At 53.7% G+C, this 16,383-nt stretch overlaps 1 protein-coding gene across 1 annotated transcript; it reads left to right on the top strand.

The window, feature by feature from the left end:
* The first annotated feature begins 1,887 nt into the window (after positions 1 to 1,887).
* ARHGAP33 (Rho GTPase activating protein 33) lies at positions 1,888 to 15,678 on the top strand. The gene is made up of 22 exons (XM_024577533.3): positions 1,888 to 2,018; positions 3,985 to 4,082; positions 4,161 to 4,245; positions 4,608 to 4,688; positions 4,797 to 4,934; positions 5,364 to 5,456; positions 6,799 to 6,921; positions 7,005 to 7,082; positions 7,168 to 7,234; positions 7,318 to 7,377; positions 7,467 to 7,619; positions 7,705 to 7,807; positions 9,018 to 9,162; positions 9,243 to 9,325; positions 9,415 to 9,522; positions 10,896 to 11,041; positions 11,679 to 11,832; positions 11,917 to 12,062; positions 12,144 to 12,218; positions 13,286 to 13,960; positions 14,052 to 14,443; positions 14,528 to 15,678. The coding sequence occupies exons 1-22, from the start codon at positions 2,013 to 2,015 to the stop codon at positions 15,317 to 15,319; spliced, it is 3,801 nt and encodes a 1,266-aa protein (XP_024433301.2). The 5' UTR covers positions 1,888 to 2,012; the 3' UTR covers positions 15,320 to 15,678.
* Positions 15,679 to 16,383: the final 705 nt, after the last annotated feature.

Raw genomic sequence — 16,383 nt, 5'->3', positions numbered from 1 at the left:
GAGGAGAGGGCTGCATTGCCTCTCACTCCCTAGCCTTGGAAGTCACATAGTGTCCATTCCACCATTCTTTTTTTTTTTTTTTTAAGATTTTATTTATTTTTATAGAAGGGAAGGGGGTGGGGGAGAAAGAGAAGGAGAGAAACATCAATGTGTGGTTGCCTCTCACACATCCCCTCCTAGGAACCTGGCCTGCCACCAAGGCATGTGCCCTAGACTAGGAATCGAACCGGTGACCCTTTGGTTCGCAGGCCGTCACTCAATTCACTGAGTCACACCAGCTAAGGCCCACTATTCTTTATTGGTTGAATTCTGCCCAGATTCAAAGGTGAGGGGATGTGTACTCTACTTTTTTATGAGAGAAGTGTCAAAGAATTTGCAGCCACTACAGAAGTTGAAGTGGGGGGGGGGGGGGAGGAATACTCTGGGTAGAGGGAAACATCATGTAGGAAGGATCTGTGATGGGAGTGAAGTTTGCAGGTTCAATAAATTGAAATAAGTAACTGTAAATTGACCCCTTCCCCAGCACTCCGTTTCCCCAATCCCTACTTAGTTTGTATCCATAGAATTTATCACTTAATCTATATTTTTAAATTTTTATTTTGTTCATTGTTTTCTCCCACTAGCTTTTGAGTTTTATGTGGGCAGGGTATGTTTTCCTGTTTTGGTTACCGATGTCTCCACAAATTATGGGATTGGAGTTTTTGAATGAAAGAGTAGATTGATCGGGGATGTACCTTCTGCCTTGGTGGGGCAACTCAGTTGGTGAGAGTGTTGTTCTGATACACCAACGTTGCGGGTTCAGTCCCCATCAGGGCACATACAATAATCAACCAATGAATGCATAAATAAGTGGAACAACAAATCGATGTTTCTCTCTCTTCCCCCTTCCTCAATCTAAAATCAATCAATTAAAAAAATAAGATAAAAACAAGGATGCACCTTTTGAGACGAAGAGCCTTGTTGAGGGTATGACCAGTGGGAGTGTCCTCTTGAAAGGGTCGCTGTTAGTGTTTTCTGAACGTGGCTAAGTCAGCTGTGGGAACAATTGGGATTGGCTTTATGGGAGGCATGGCTATGTTGTGGCATTGCAGGCTAAACGTATTTCTAGGAAAAGAGATAAGGCTGGAAGCTGGCCTGTAATAAGCAGCAGGGAAAGGCAAGGAAAATATCCAGTGGATAGAGCTAAGTTGCACAGTGCTTAGGGTTATGTTCCAGGCAAGGCATCTGAGCCAGTGGAAACCGTCCATGGGCAAATGTCCTCAGTATTCTGTGGAAAGGGTTGGGGTCAGGACTGCCAAGGTGAGGCTTGGAGGATTGAGACTTCGAAAAGCTGCCTGGAGATGGAGAAAAGCCCTGAGCCTATGGGAGTATACAATTATGAGTGTCAGGGGAGTGGTCACTGAGTGGACTAAGGGGTAGGGCCCATTGCTTAGCATTAAAAGTGTTAGAAGACAAGTTTAGCCCTGCCTGATGTGGCTCAGTGGGTTGAGCGAATTGTTGCCGGTTTGATTCCCAGTCAGGGCACGTTCCTGGCTTACGGGCCAGGTCCCCAGTGGGGGGCGTGAGATAGGCAACTGATCAATGTATCTCTCACATCCATGTTTCTCTTTCTCCTTCCCTTCCCTTCTCTAAAAATAAAAAGAAGCAAGGGGTGTGGGTGTCAGGGGAATGACAGCCAATGAAAGCAGTCATGGGTGTGGTATGGCACTGTCAAGCTTATCCAGGCAGGACCCAGCCAGGGAGGGGCTCAAGCCAAAGCCAATGAAAAGCCTCTATGTGGGCTGGGCGCCTCAGGCAGGGTGGAGCCAATGAGAGGCTGCGTGGTGTCCCTACTGTCCCCGCCCTGTGGGGCGAGTGCCTCAGCCACAGGCAGCGGTTAGGGGTGGAGCCTGCAGCTGCCCGCGCAAGGCTCATGCCCTCCCCTTTGTGTCGCCATGGCCGCGGCATCCGCGACGAGGACGGCGAGGATCGAGGGGTCTAGCAGGGCCAGCACCTGAGGAGGCCACGAGACCATGGTGGTGAGGGGGCCTATGCGGCCGTCAGTCCGTCCGCGTGGCAGTCTGTCCATGCACGGCCCCGCCCCGCGTGCCCCGCCCCCGGCCCCTCCTGAGCCCGAGGCCTGCGCCGCCCCTCACCCTTAGTCGCAGGCGCTCTTGACCCCCAGCTTGGTCTTGGTCCCAAGCCCTTACCCTGCCCCGCCCTCTCAGCGTGCATCTCCTTCCATGCCCCGGATGGAGGTCTGTGGCCAAAGGCTTGGACTTGGGAGGGGCTGGTCCTGGGAAGGACCCGGCATCCCCCAAATGGTCCCCGCAGGTGCCTGCTGAAGCTCCCTGGGTCTCCACCAACCCCCCCCCCCCCCACCACCATCCCAGAGCCATCTTCATCCTTTAGTCCCAACCTCCATCCCTTCCCGGCCTAGCCTCCTCCTGCTACCACCAGCCCCTTTCTCTAGCACTCCACCCCCCCACTCAGCTCCACCTCAGCCTAACCCTTTTCTTCTCTTACCATTTTTACCCCATCCCAGGCTCTCTCAACCAACCCTCTTCTATTCCCATCAGCCAGAATCTTTACCTCAGCTCTTCCTGTCCTTCTTACTCCACCTCAACCCCAAACCAGCACTGATCCTTAGTTCCTCTCCATCTTGTCTTCGTCCTCCCTCCCCTCCATCTCCCTCTTCCACCTTGCTGCTCCTGCTCATTCATCCATCTTATTTCTTCATTCGATCACTTAACAAACATTCATGGAGACCTCTGCAAGCCCAGGCTCCAAGCACAAAGAGAGTCAGGTCCCATCCTGCCTTTAGTAGTTTCATGGGTTGGAGGGGAACAGACCTGCGGAGTAGGTGAAGGAGAACTTGATGTTGCAGGGATATGAAGGAGGGAGAAGCTAGAGCCCAGTTTCGGGAGTCCACATCTGGTAGCTGGTTAATTTATTCATCAGATTTTACCTCACCCCCGCTGGCAACTGGGCTGACACTTGGTATTGGGACCCAGCAAGGAATCAGACACAACCCTACCTGTGAGGAGGACCAGTTCTGTGCCTACCTCTGTGCTGGACAATGCTGGAGATCTGAGGGCTCAGCCCCAGGCCCTGATCCTGGGGAGATCACAGTCCAGTGGGGAAGATGGACTTGTTACCAGACAGTGACATCTTAGAGTGCTCAGGGCTATGATGGGGGAAGCCCAGGCAAAGTCATCAAGGGATGGGGGAACCTTGGGATGGCGGAGTCCAGAAGAGGTAACTGATACAACCTGAAGGATGAGGGAGAACTTTGGAGAGGAGGAAACATGAGAGTTGATGAGGAAGAGTGAACCTAGTGAAAGAATAGGGAAGAGTGTTACATGCAGAGGGAACAGCCTTTGCAAAGGCCTAGAAGGAAATGAGAAAATGGTGCTTTTGTTGGACTCAGAAATTTGAGAACTCTGAGAATGGAAGCAATGGGGAGAGATGAGGGTGGAAAGGTAAACAAACCAGAAAATTATCTTCGAGACAACAGGGATCCACTGAAGGTCCATGATCTATGGAGAGACAGGTAGGATTGTGTTGTGTGAAAGTTATACTGTTGCTTGCTGTGAAGATGCTGGCAGGAGGGGAGGCTGAGAGCAGGAAGACTGATAAAATGGAAGCTGTGATTGCACAGACATTGTTCAGAGGTGTGGAAAGGCACAAGTGGAAAATGACTATACTCTCAAGGGCCTACAAGATGAATTTAAACCCAGACACATGGTACCAGCATGCTCTCTCCCTGCCTCACCTCTGTCCCCTGCTCTTCTACACCCCCCACCCCCACCCCAGACCACACAGGATGATGAAGGCCTATCCTCAGCCTGGCCTTCACCTCTCCTTGACCTTCCCTGCTACTCCATGCTCATGGCAGTGTATAGAGTGATTCAGCCTCTAGGTCCAGACTGGAGGATAACAATGCTCCTGTTGTCTCTCTGCTCCCATCTCTAGGGTCCTCTGATTCTTTTTTCTGCTCCACAGGCTCGCAGCACTGACAGCCTGGATGGCTCAGGGGAGGGCTCAGTGCAGCCCCTACCCCCTACTGCGGCACCCAGTGCAAAGGGGAAGCCTGGGAAGAGGTGAGAAGTAAGGGAGTGGTTCAGTTTATAAGGGGGCCAAGCACAGGAGCCACTAGTGATGTGTCACCTGTCCCCCAGGCTCTCAGCTCCTCGAGGTCCCTTCCCTCGGCTGGCTGACTGTGCCCATTTCCACTATGAGAATGTTGACTTTGGCCACATTCAGGTATGAGGATTTGCCCCCAGGTGGGAAGATGAGATCCCACCCAACCCTGAAGCAATGTCAGCTACCCTACCCCTAAGACTGATCCCTGGGACTGGCTGCTCCACCCATCTGCACAGTCAGTGACAGGAGTTGCAGGACAGAAGGGGAGAGCTGCTCATCATTCATGCATTTTTTTTCTTTATTCATTTAGCAACAACTTTTTGTTAGGTGTACACTCTGTGCCAAGACCCTGTACTTGGATTGAGGCATCACCAGGCTCTGCCCTTAGGGAACACAGCCCCATCCCTAGGTAGTGCTACCTGGAAAGGTTAGGACTAGAACAAAAGTGAGGCCCTCACCTGGGCCTTTCTTTCCCTCTACAGCTCCTGCTGTCTCCAGAGCGTGAAGGCTCTAGCTTCTCTGGGGAGAATGAGCTGGTGTTTGGGGTGCAAGTGACTTGTCAGGTAAGGCCACCCCTGCTTCTCATCTAGCCCGGTGGACTGGTTGCCATGGTTGTTCTCAGCTCAGTGAAATGGAACCACTTCTCCTTTTTGTCCCTCCTGCTCCCACAGGGCCGTTCTTGGCCAGTTCTCCGCAGTTATGATGACTTCCGCTCCCTGGATGCCCACCTCCACCGGTGCATATTTGACCGGAGATTTTCCTGCCTCCCAGAGCTTCCCCCACCTCCAGAGGGTGCCAGGGCTTCCCAGGTAAACTGCTTGTTGTCCCATCCCTGCCTTAACCATGGTGTGTCCTCATCATGAATGTGTGAAACCATTAAGGCAGGGGGGATTGATAAATACTTAAACACAAGTATGGTTTAAGTCCCACCAATCAGAATGGAGAGGCCCTAGGACTGCAGCAAGGTTTGGAGGCTCCCTTTAGTTTTAAGGCCCTGGGGAGTTCTGGGGTGTTCCATGGGAGGGTCAATGTGGCCAGAGCAATGGAAGTGCAAAGGAGCTTGACATAGCCTGTGTGCAAACTGATGTGACAATATTTTAGTACTTAACAGTGGAGTGGCACCCATGCATTGAGATTGAATTTCTGTCCTGCCTAGAGGCAAGCTAAGGCAGTATAGAAGGGCAGTGGGCTCTCTTGGGGTCTCCTCATAAGAGCTCACCCTGACAATCTAATCATAGATGCTGGTGCCGCTGCTGCTGCAATACTTGGAGACCCTGTCAGGACTGGTGGACAGTAACCTCAATTGTGGGCCTGTGCTCACCTGGATGGAGGTGGGCCGGGGCAGTAGGGCTTGGAGTTGGGAGTGAGTGAGGGATGTTGGAGGACCAAGAACCAGCCTGGGAGTGTATATGGGCACAGGAAGGAAATGAGCCAGACAGGAGGAGGCACTGGCATTTCAGGGTCTGTTTGGGTTAATGCCTGTGAGAGAGAACGAGTGCCCGAGTGTGTGTGTGTGTGTGTGTGTGTGTGTGTGTGTGTGTTTTAGCTGGTGTTTGGCTGTGGGGATGTGAGAATTTCAAGGTATATCAGTTAGAAATAGGTTTGGCCTCCTAAGAGTGACTTAAAAATGGCTTTTTAGTTTTTATTTTATTTTATTTTAAATTTTAAAAAGATTTTATTTGTTTATTCATTTAAAATATATTTTATCAATTATTCTGTTACAGTCATCCCATTTTCTTCCCTTTATTCCCCTCTGCCCTGCATACCCCCTCAAACCCACATCCCACCCCCTTTAGTTCATGTCCATGGGTTGTTATATATAAGTCCTTTGGCTATTTGTTTATTTTTAAAGAGGGGGGAAGGGAGGGAGAAAGGGAGAGAAACATCAGTGTGTGGTTGCCTTTTGAGCGCCCCCTAACTGGGGGCCTGGCCCCCAACCCAGGCATGTGTCCTGATTGGGAATCAAACTGGTGACCCTTTAGTTCTCAGGCCAATACTCAGTCTATTGAGCCACACCAGCCAGGGCAATTATTTATTTATTTATTTATTTATTTATTTATTTATTTATTTATATTTGATTTTAAACCTTATTTTTAAAAATTATATTTTACTGACTATGCTGTTACAGTTGTCCTGATTTTACCCTCTTTGCCCCCGTCCACTCAGCACCCTCCACTCCCTCAGGCAATCTCCCCACCATTGTTCATGTCCATGGATCATGCGTATAAGTTCTTTGGCTTCTCCATTTCCTATACTGTACTTTATATTCCCATAGCTATCCTGTAACTACCTGTTTGTACTTCTTAATCTCCTCACCTCTTTACCCATTCCCCTACGCCCCCTCCCATCTGGTAATCCTCAAAACACTCTGAATCCATGTAAAACCAGCAGCTTTTTAGATAGCAGATGTGCAGTGTCTGCTATGGAGGGTAAGGGTGCATAAGTGTATCAGGAGGACTTCAGGGCCAGGGAGCCCTGGGACATGTGAGGGGAAGTAAGGGGCCTTGTTATGGAAAGGGCATGAATTTAGGTGTTTTACCAATAGCTCTGAATGACTAGATGTGGAACAAGTAGTGGCCTGCACTGGGTATGGAAGAACCTTCTCTTATTTTTTTATTATTTATTATTTATCACCTTCTGGGCTCTCCCTGTCACATCCACCCTCCATGCCAGCTGGACAACCATGGCAGGCGACTCCTCCTCAGTGAGGAGGCCTCACTCAATATTCCTGCAGTGGCTGCTGCCCATGTGGTAAAACGGTACACAGCCCAGGCACCAGATGAGCTGTCCTTTGAGGTGAGGCTGTGTGGAGGGGGCAGACTCCAGCTGTACTCCCCACTTCCTAGCTGCTTCTGACTCTCTCATCTGCCCACTCCCAGGTGGGAGACATTATCTCTGTGATCGACATGCCACCCACAGAGGATCGGAGCTGGTGGCGGGGCAAGCGAGGCTTCCAGGTGAGCCTTGATTGGAGTAGACAGGTGGGGCTAGGGCCCTGTGGCAGCTAAGGTGGCCCAGGCACTGACTCTGAACCCTCCTCAGGTTGGTTTCTTCCCCAGCGAGTGTGTGGAGCTATTCACAGAGCGGCCCTATCCAGGACTCAAGGGGGGTAAGTGCCAGGGGCAAAGTGGGGAGGTCTTCCTTCATTCTTGGTCTGCCATCTATCCTTTCCACCTATGGTTCACCCCACAGATGCTGATGGTCCCCTATGTGGTGTCCCAGCTTCCCAGGGTGTCTCCTCTCTGACCTCAGGTAATAAAAACAAAAGGTCAGGCTCCTGCCCTCCTCCCACCAGACTGATAACTGTACCGACCCTGTGTGGCCTGCTTTTCCCCCTGCAGCTGTACCCCGGCCACGTGGGAAGCTGGCTGGCCTCCTGCGCACCTTCATGCACTCCCGCCCTTCTCGGCAGCGCCTGAGACAGAGAGGTATCCTTCGGCAGAGGGTGTTTGGCTGCGACCTTGGAGAGCACCTCAGCAATTCAGGCCAAGACGGTGAGGTCCTGGGCCCACCTGCCTAGGCCACTGCTACCACTCAGGATTTGAGCTGTCCAGCCCTGACCCCACTGCTTTCTCCCAGTGCCCCAGGTGCTTCGCTGCTGCTCTGAGTTTATTGAGGCCCATGGGGTGGTGGATGGAATCTACCGGCTCTCAGGCGTGTCATCCAATATCCAGAGGCTACGGTGAGGGCCCTCTACCCATCCCTTTCCTGCACAAACTTTTACTGAATATCATTCCTAGTCTAGGCCCTGTGCCCTGTGCCATGTGCCAAGTTGGGAAGATCTTGGGAGTTGGGAAGGCATAGATTGGGGTTGGATCAGGGCTGGAGGCAGGGTGAGATTCTTCAAGGAAGTGATACCCTCACCAAGGCCTGAGAGGTGAGAATAGAATGAGCATTGGAAGTAGAGGGATCAATTTCACTGAGTACCTGCCACATGCCAAACAAGAACCTACCCTGACAACCTGACCACAGTGGTGATACAGTGGTTAATGAAACAAGCAGAGACTCCCACCCTCATGGGGCTCACATGCTGGAGGCAGAGACAAACAAAGAAATGAGAAAGTTTACTACTAGGTGACAAGTGCTATGGAGAACAAGAGATTTGAGGATAAGGAGGATCATAATAAATCTGGGAGAGGTATTGCAGTTTTAAGTAGGGTGGGCTGAGAAGGCCTCCTGCGGAAGAGCTACTTCTGTAGGATGGGAGGGACTGAGCGAGCAATGTGGATATCCTGGGAAAAACATTCATGGTGGAGAGAACAGCCAGTCCAAAGGGGAAGTAGCAGAAGATGATGTCTGAGAAGTAATTAGGGGCAGAGCATGCGAGGCCTTTTTGACAACTGGTAGGATTTTGGCTTTTACATGGGAGGGTCCTGAAGTGAGGAGAGACAGCAGACATGATGGTCTAAGAGATGGGAAGAAGTGAGGCACAAGTGCTGAGGCTGACAGGAGGCCATGAAGTGAACAGTGTGGAGCCTTGGGGTGTGAGAGATGTGGTGTGAATCCCTGTGCATTGAGCTTTTACCCTCAAGCAGTGGGATACCACTAGACAGTTGTGAGCAGGGCTGCTGGGATTTCAGCCACATTTTCCACTGACCTCTTGATCAACAACTTGGTGGAAGTAGCATGGTCACGCTCTGGAATCAGATAACTTTGGGTAGCTACAGTCACGGGCACCTTCCACTTGCGCCTCAGTGTGCTCCTCTGTAAAATGAGCACGGGCACCTCTGTCTTTGGCACACAGGGTTATTACAGATGAAGTGATTCTCTGCCTTTGAAGAGCCCAGGGCAGGAAGAAGGCTGCATCCATCTGTGAACAGTGGGAGGGAGGGTACAGCCAGGTGAGCCAGCTCTGACACCAGTCTTTCTCCTCTTTGACCTGCTGGTCTCAGGCATGAATTTGACAGTGAGAGGATCCCTGAACTATCTGGCCCCACCTTCCTTCAGGACATCCACAGTGTGTCGTCCCTCTGCAAGCTCTACTTCCGAGAGCTGCCCAACCCCCTACTCACATATCAGCTCTACGGGAAGTTCAGTGTGAGTAAAGGAGCTGGTGAGGTTGGAGGGTATTGGGATGCATGGGGGCCAGCCCGCATCATGCCTGTGCACGATCTCAGGAGGCCATGTCAGTGCCTGGTGAGGAGGAACGCCTGGTGCGTGTCCATGATGTCATCCAGCAGCTGCCCCCGCCACACTACAGGTAAACCAGGAGAGGTAGGAAAGGGCTGTGGTGGGCTCACAAGGGAGTTGATGCTCAGGTGAGATGTCCCCTTCCACTCCCACCTCCAGGACTCTGGAATACCTGCTGAGGCACTTGGCCCGCATGGCCAGACACAGTGCCAACACCAGCATGCATGCCCGAAACCTGGCCATTGTCTGGGCGCCCAACCTGCTACGGTAAGCTGCAGCCCACCAGACTGTCACCCACAGCTCCCTCCCATGGGCTGAGCCCCATGTCTCCCCCTACACCTATGCTAGGAACTCACTCAACTTTGGTTGTCTTGTTCATTTCATTCAACATATATTTATTAATTATCTTCAGTGTGCCAGCCCCTGTTCTCAGCACTGGGAACAGAATAGTGAGCAAGACCCTGTGCTCCTGGGCTCACATTCTCATGGGGTAGGTGGACAATGAGCTAGCAACAAGAAAATACACAGTGTGGTCTGATGGTAGTGAGTGGCAAGGAGAAAGATTACAAAGCGGGGAAGGGGCATGCACAGGATCATGGCATTTTGGAATGTTTAGAGTACTGGGGAAAGCTTCGGTTAGAAGTCTTCTATGGCCAGCAGCAGGGTAAGCCCCAGAGGATTTTATGGTGACTGAGACAGGCAAGCTATCTGTCCTAAATAAAACAGGTGGTACATAACAGGGTGGGTATAAGAACTATGGGGGAAAAGAAGCAAAGACAGACCTGGAATACAGAAAAGGTTTACAATTTTAAATAAGGTAGATGGGGAAGACTCCACTGAGGAAGGTAACATTTGAGTCAAGATCTGTAAAAGATGAAAGAGGGAGCCATGTGGATATCTGGGGAGTAACAAATCAGGCAGAAGGAACAGGAGGTGCAAAGGTCTGGGACTGAGTCAGGAGGAACAGTAGGAAGGCCATTGTGCTGGAGCTGAGTGAGTGAGTGAGTGAATAAAGGGGTGAGGGGGAGGAGATGATGAGGTGTCAGATAGGTGGTGGGGGACCAGATAGAAGAGGAGTGACTTATGGGTTGTGGGTCATGTGAGGACTTTACCAGGAGTGAGTTGCAGCCAGGAAAGGGCTCTGAGCCCAGAGGGTCCTGACATGACTCAGGTGTTCACAGCTTCCTCCAGCTGTGAATGGGAAACAGACTGTGGAGGTGGGATAGGAGGGAGCAGGAGATCAGGGAGGAGGCAGCTGTGAGGCTCCAGAGGGAGAGGATGGAAGCTGGGCCAGGGTGAAGCAGTGGAGAAGAATTTAGACTCTGGATAGATTTTGTAGGTGGAGCCCACAAGGTTTTGGGTCAGATTGGATGTGGGTGTGACAGAGAGAGAAGTCAAAGACAGTTCCAAGGTGTCTGGCCTGAACCACTTAAAGGACTGCATTGACTGACATGGGGAAGGTGGTGAGGGAGCATGTTTGGGGAAAGGTTGAGAACCTGGTTACAGATGTGATTAGTTGGATGAAGTCAGAGGTGCTGAATGACAGTTACTGCTTCCATCGGCTCCCCACCTAACCTAGCTAGAACCTCCCCCAGCTGTGGCTCAAGGCACCTGGTCTCCCTCTCCCTCTTCCCATTCAGGTCCATGGAGCTGGAGTCAGTGGGGCTTGGTGGGGCAGCAGCCTTCCGGGAGGTGCGGGTGCAGTCCGTGGTGGTGGAATTCCTGCTCACCCACGTGGATGTCTTATTCAGTGACACCTTTACCTCTGCTGGCCTTGACACTGCAGGTATGCTTGTCCCATCTCCTGATGTCCTGGCTACTGCCTCCTCATTGTCACGGCTGCAGTGTGGGAGGGCAGGTGGGCTTCCAGCCCTGTTTCTACCCACTGGAGCTGGACCTCCTTCCTGGCTCCTTGAGGACCCCGCCCCGGCCTCTCCCACCCCTCCCCACCCTTCTCATTTCAGCTCCTACGCTCAGGATCCCCACTTCTTGGCCCGGACATCGTTCTTCCTTCACCCCTTGTAGCTCCTGGGGGCATATGGGGCCAGGGATCCACCTGGGAGGAGGTGGGAGGTCCCCAGAAATGACCCTGCCCAGGCCCCACCCAGACTCCCCACCCTGCCCCGGACCCCAGCCCAATCGGGATTCAGCACATCGGAGGGCCCTCTGGCCCGAGGTAACTGAAGCCAGAGCCACTGCCCTCGCTGGCTGCTGGGAGCTGCCTCATCAGCTGGTTCTGCCTTATTCCTGCTCACCTGCCTGCTGCCCACCCATTCCTGCCTGATACTCTCTGGTCCCCTGCCTTGCCAGCCCGGGGGAGGGGGGCACGCTTTGGGGCTGGGGCTTGGGCTGTAGCGCTTGGCTTTGCCTGTGTCCTTGAAAGGCCCCTGGGCTGATAGCTGCCCACTTTCCCAACTCCCCAGGCCGCTGCCTCCTCCCCAGGCCCAAGTCCCTTGCGGGCAGCGGCCCCTCTACTCGCCTGCTGACTCTGGAGGAAGCTCAGGCTCGCACCCAGGGCCGACTGGGGACACCCACTGAATCCACAGCTCCCAAAGCCTCAGCCTCACCTGCGGAAAGGTGAGTGGGATGCCGAGGAGAGGAGGGTCTAGCCTGGAGGCCTCAGCTCCTCAAACTGCCTCCTGTGTCTCACCCAAACCCCAGGAAGAAAGAGGAGAGAGGAGAGAAACAGCGAAAGCCAGGGGGTAGCAGCTGGAAGACCTTCTTTGCACTGGGCCGGGGCCCCAGCATCCCTCGAAAGAAGCCTCTTCCCTGGCTGGGGGGCATGCGTGCCCCACCACAGCCTTCAGGTCAGAGGTCAAGCAGTTGACATGGTGTGGGGGGGGAGGCACTCTGGAGTGCCCCCGTGACCCTTCTACCTCTCCTTATAGGTAGCCGACCTGACACAGTCACACTGAGATCTGCCAAAAGCGAGGAGTCTCTATCATCGCAGGCCAGCGGGGCTGGTGAGCTCAGGGTGGCTTGGCCTATGCCAGGGTCAAGCTGGGAGGAGCTGGGGCCCTGAGTTGGCCTTCATATGCTGAACTTCAAATTTGGGTGTCTTGGGATTTTATTAGTTTTTAATTTGGACATTGGGTATAATAAGTTGGATAAAGTATCACCCTTGGTTCATGCCACACTGTGATCATTGGTCCATATAGGGTCCTTTCACATTCTTATTCATTTCTTTTGAAAAAATGTACATAATATAATGAACATCCACATACCCGTTGGCCAGAACTAAAAGAGTCCCACAACCTTACCTGCAGGCTCCTCCCCTCTCCTACCTGCTGACATCACCAGAGGCATCCTCTAGATTTGATGGTCATCATCCTCTCCTTTTTAAGGTTTTTATCATGTACAGCAGTATACATAAACATATTGTGCAGTTTTAGTCACTTTAAAACTTCAATTAAAGGGAGTATAAGAAAGGGGGTATCGTGCTGTATGTGGAACTTGCCTGCCATTCACAACTGCATTACAGACGACCACTGTGTTGCCAGGTGTAGCTCAGGCTCACTTCTGTCTGCTGATCTTCGGTGTTCCATGTGGGTATCCCACCCGGGGTTGCTTGTCCTTCCTACTCCTGATGGATTTGGGGGCTCTTATGAGCACTCCTGAGAGGGCTCTACGTGTACCCAGAAGTGGAGGTGCATACTCTAGGGCACACTCATGTTCAACTGACCAAGAAAAGGCCCGACTGTTTTCCAAAAGTGGTCGCTCCAGCCTACTTCCAGCAGCTTGTTTGAGATCCTGTTGGTCATGTTCACAGCCTGGGGGGTTGTCAGACTTCATTCTGGCCTTTGGGTCTTGAATGGTTCTCCTCAGGAACTTGCCATTCACTTCCTTTGTCACCATGAGTCTGAACAGCTAGCTCTCCCTGGGTTCATAGCCATTGTGGCCCTATCCAGGGAAGTGCCTCTGCATATTATTTCCCCAGACTCCTGGTTGTGTGCCCTATTCTCACTAATGTATGGGTACGTAAAATTCTGAGCACTGACCCCTAACTTTTTCCCACCTACCACCCTCTCAGGCCTCCAGAAGCTGCACAGGCTACGGCGACCCCACTCTAGCACTGATGCTTTCCCTGTGGGCCCTGCACCTGCTGGCTCCTGCGAGAGCCTGTCCTCATCCTCCTCCTCTGAGTCTTCCTCATCCTCTGAGTCCTCCGAGTCCTCCGAGTCCTCAGCAGCTGGGCTGGGGGCACTCTCTGGTTCCCCCTCTCACCGAAACTCAGCCTGGCTAGATGATGGCAATGATCTGGACTTCAGCCCACCCCGCTGCCTGGAGGGGCTCCGGGGGCTCGACTTTGATCCCCTTACCTTTCGCTGCAGCAGTCCTACTCCAGGGGACCCTGCACCTCCTGCCAGCCCAGCTCCCCCAGCCCCTGCTTCTGCCTTCCCACCCAGGGCAACCCCTCAGGCCTTTTCACCCCGTGGGCCCACCAGCTCTGCCTCACCCGCTGCCCTGGACATCTCAGAACCCTTGGCTGTATCAGTGCCACCTGCTGTCCTGGAGCTGCTGGAGGCTGGGGGAACACCTGCCTCAGTCACCCCAACACCAGCACTCAGCCCCAACCCAGGTCTGCACCCCCATCTCATCTCCCTGCTGCCTCACGGAGCCAAAGCCCAGCTGAGTGACACCTGCCAACAGGAGATGTGCAGCAAGCTGGCACTACCTGGTCCCCAGGAAGCCCAAGGACAGCATGGTGAGTCCTACTCAGCCCATTAATATCCTCACAGACCCTGAGGCTGCACTCAAGACCCAGCTGACGCCGCTTCCCATTCCTCTCTGTATAGGGTCTGGCATGGATTTACCGCTGCTGCCCCCACCACTATCCCTCTTGCGCCCTGGTGGGGCCCCACCTCCACCTCCCAAGAACCCAGCGCGCCTCATGGCCCTGGCCCTGGCTGAGCGGGCTCAACAGGTGGCCCAGAGACAGAACCAACAGGAGCATGGGAGCGCCCCATCTGCTCCACACTCCCCTTTCTGCCACCCACTGTCCCTGGAGGTGGGTGGTGAGCCTCTGGGGACCTCAGGGAGTGGGCCATCCTCCCACCCCCTAGCCCACCCTGGTGCCTGGGCTCCAGGACCCTCACCCTCCCTACCAAGGCAGCAAAGTGTTGGGAGCCTGGTGAGGAGCCCGCGGCCCATGGGAATCTCAAGGAGGGGATGCAGAGGCCCTGCCCAGGTCAGTGCCCAGCTCAGGATGGGTGGGGGCTGCAGGGATATGCCAGAGACATCAGCCTAGTTCCTGTGTCCTGTCTCCTCACAGGTTCTTTCTTCTGTGAGAACCCCTGGCTGCTTCTCAGCTCCCCGGGAATACCTGCCACCCTTTCTTGGGGTTCCCAAACCAGGCTTGTATCCCCTGGCCTCCACATCCTTCCAGCCCAACTCCCCAGCCCCAGTATGGAGGAGCTCCCCGGGTCCCCCTGCACCACTTGACAGGGGAGAGAACCTGTACTATGAGATCGAGACAGGTGAGGGCTCCTCCTACTCTGGCCCCACCCGGTCCTGGAATCCTTTTCGCTCCATGCCCCCAGATAGGCTCAGTGCCTCATATGGCATGCTTGGTCAATCACCACCACTCCACCGGTCCCCTGACTTCCTGCTCAGCTACCCACCACGCCCCTCCTGCTTTCCTCATAACCTGGGCTATTCAGCCCCTCAGCATTCTGCCCGATGCCCCACTCAGCCTGAGCCCCTCTATGTCAACCTAGCCCTAGGGCCCAGAGGTCCCTCATCCACCTCTTCCAGCTCCTCTTCCCCTCCTGCCCATACCCGTAGCCGTTCAGATCCTTGCCCCCCAGTCCCCCGCCTCCCTCAAAAACAGAGGGCCTCCTGGGGCCCCCCTACCCCTCACAGGGTGCCTGGGCCCTGGGGTCCTCCCGAGCCTCTCCTGCTCTACAGGGCAGCCCCACCAGTCTATGGTAGGGGGGGTGAGCACCACCGCGGGTCCTTGTACAGGAATGGGGGCCAAGGGAGGGAGGGGGCTGGTCCCCCACCCCCTTTCCCCACTTCTAGCTGGTCCCTCCACTCTGAGGGTCAGACCCAAAGCTACTGCTGAGCCAGAGCAGAGACCTTTCTCTCTTCTCTCTCATTGATCTTGGCCCAACCCAATCCCTTGTTTTGTATTTTCTTAAGCTCCCGACCCCTGCCCCAGGTTTCTAACTTTGTAACTTGCTTCTGATGTGGGTCCCTACCTGTTATGGCTTCCCTGCCCTGGGCTAAAGGGCACATCCATCCCCTCTCCATCCTCCATCATGGGGGCTCTCACACAAATCTTAGGGCCAGGCTGACACACTGTCCTCCCTCTCCCTCTGGGAAGCCCCCAGCATGTCCTGGTCTGTGCATAAGGGGTGGGGGCCAGCTCCTGCCCATCTCCCCACATATGCCATTAAACCATCTGACAACATTAATAAATAAAAATGGTAAAACTATGTCTGCTAATGTCATGCTGGGGCTAGACTCAGTGAACAAAGAGGCAGTAGGTTGCTTTATCATTTTATCACTTCAGCAGGTGCTGAGTGGGGAGTCCCTCCTGGGAGCCTCTGAGGGGCGGTATCGGCAGAGAAGAGGCCATGGATGTCCTAAGAATCTGTATCAGGAACAGGATCAAGACCTGGCCTGTCTCCCAGTTGGCATCCACCTTGCAGCTCTGCTGTGATCTCTTCCAGCAGACCCATCCTGAGAAGTAGCGGGGTAGGGATGGGCTGAGGGTTACCCCAGATATGAGGAAGCGGTCCAGAAGCACTCTTGCCAGGGCCCATTTCTCACTTCTGCACACTGGAAAAGGGACCTCCTCTGATCAGTTCAGGACTACCCACCTGCTGGGGGGTTGGGAGGGGGAGCTGGCGCTGCCACCTGGGAGCCATGGAGCTCAGAACAGGCCAGGAGCGGAGGTTGGGAAGGCATGGGCTCAGGGTTTTCTGCTTCACTAGCCCTAGTGGCCTTCCCTGCCAGCAATCTCCAGGGTATGGGAAACCTCCCTGTGGGTCAACAGACAAGGTGGGGGTCCAGCAGGGCAGCCCTGTGCTGCCACAGTCCCTGCAGTACTGGGATTTTGGCTGAGAACTTCATCTCAAGCTGTTCCTCAGAACCCTGGCTGTCCAGCAGGCAGGCTGGACCCTG

Source organism: Desmodus rotundus, chromosome 12 (genome assembly GCF_022682495.2).
Source record: "Desmodus rotundus isolate HL8 chromosome 12, HLdesRot8A.1, whole genome shotgun sequence".
Lineage (NCBI taxonomy): Eukaryota > Metazoa > Chordata > Mammalia > Chiroptera > Phyllostomidae > Desmodus > Desmodus rotundus.
Note: the sequence above shows the minus strand (reverse complement) of the source record. Positions and strands in the feature narration are given on the sequence as shown.

Coding starts and splice junctions, on each gene's coding strand:
- ARHGAP33 (XM_024577533.3), top strand. Junction 7,620..7,704: donor CAGCAATTCAGGCCAAGACG/GTGAGGTCCTGG, acceptor GCTTTCTCCCAG/TGCCCCAGGTGCTTCGCTGC. Junction 9,326..9,414: donor CTGCCCCCGCCACACTACAG/GTAAACCAGGAG, acceptor TCCCACCTCCAG/GACTCTGGAATACCTGCTGA.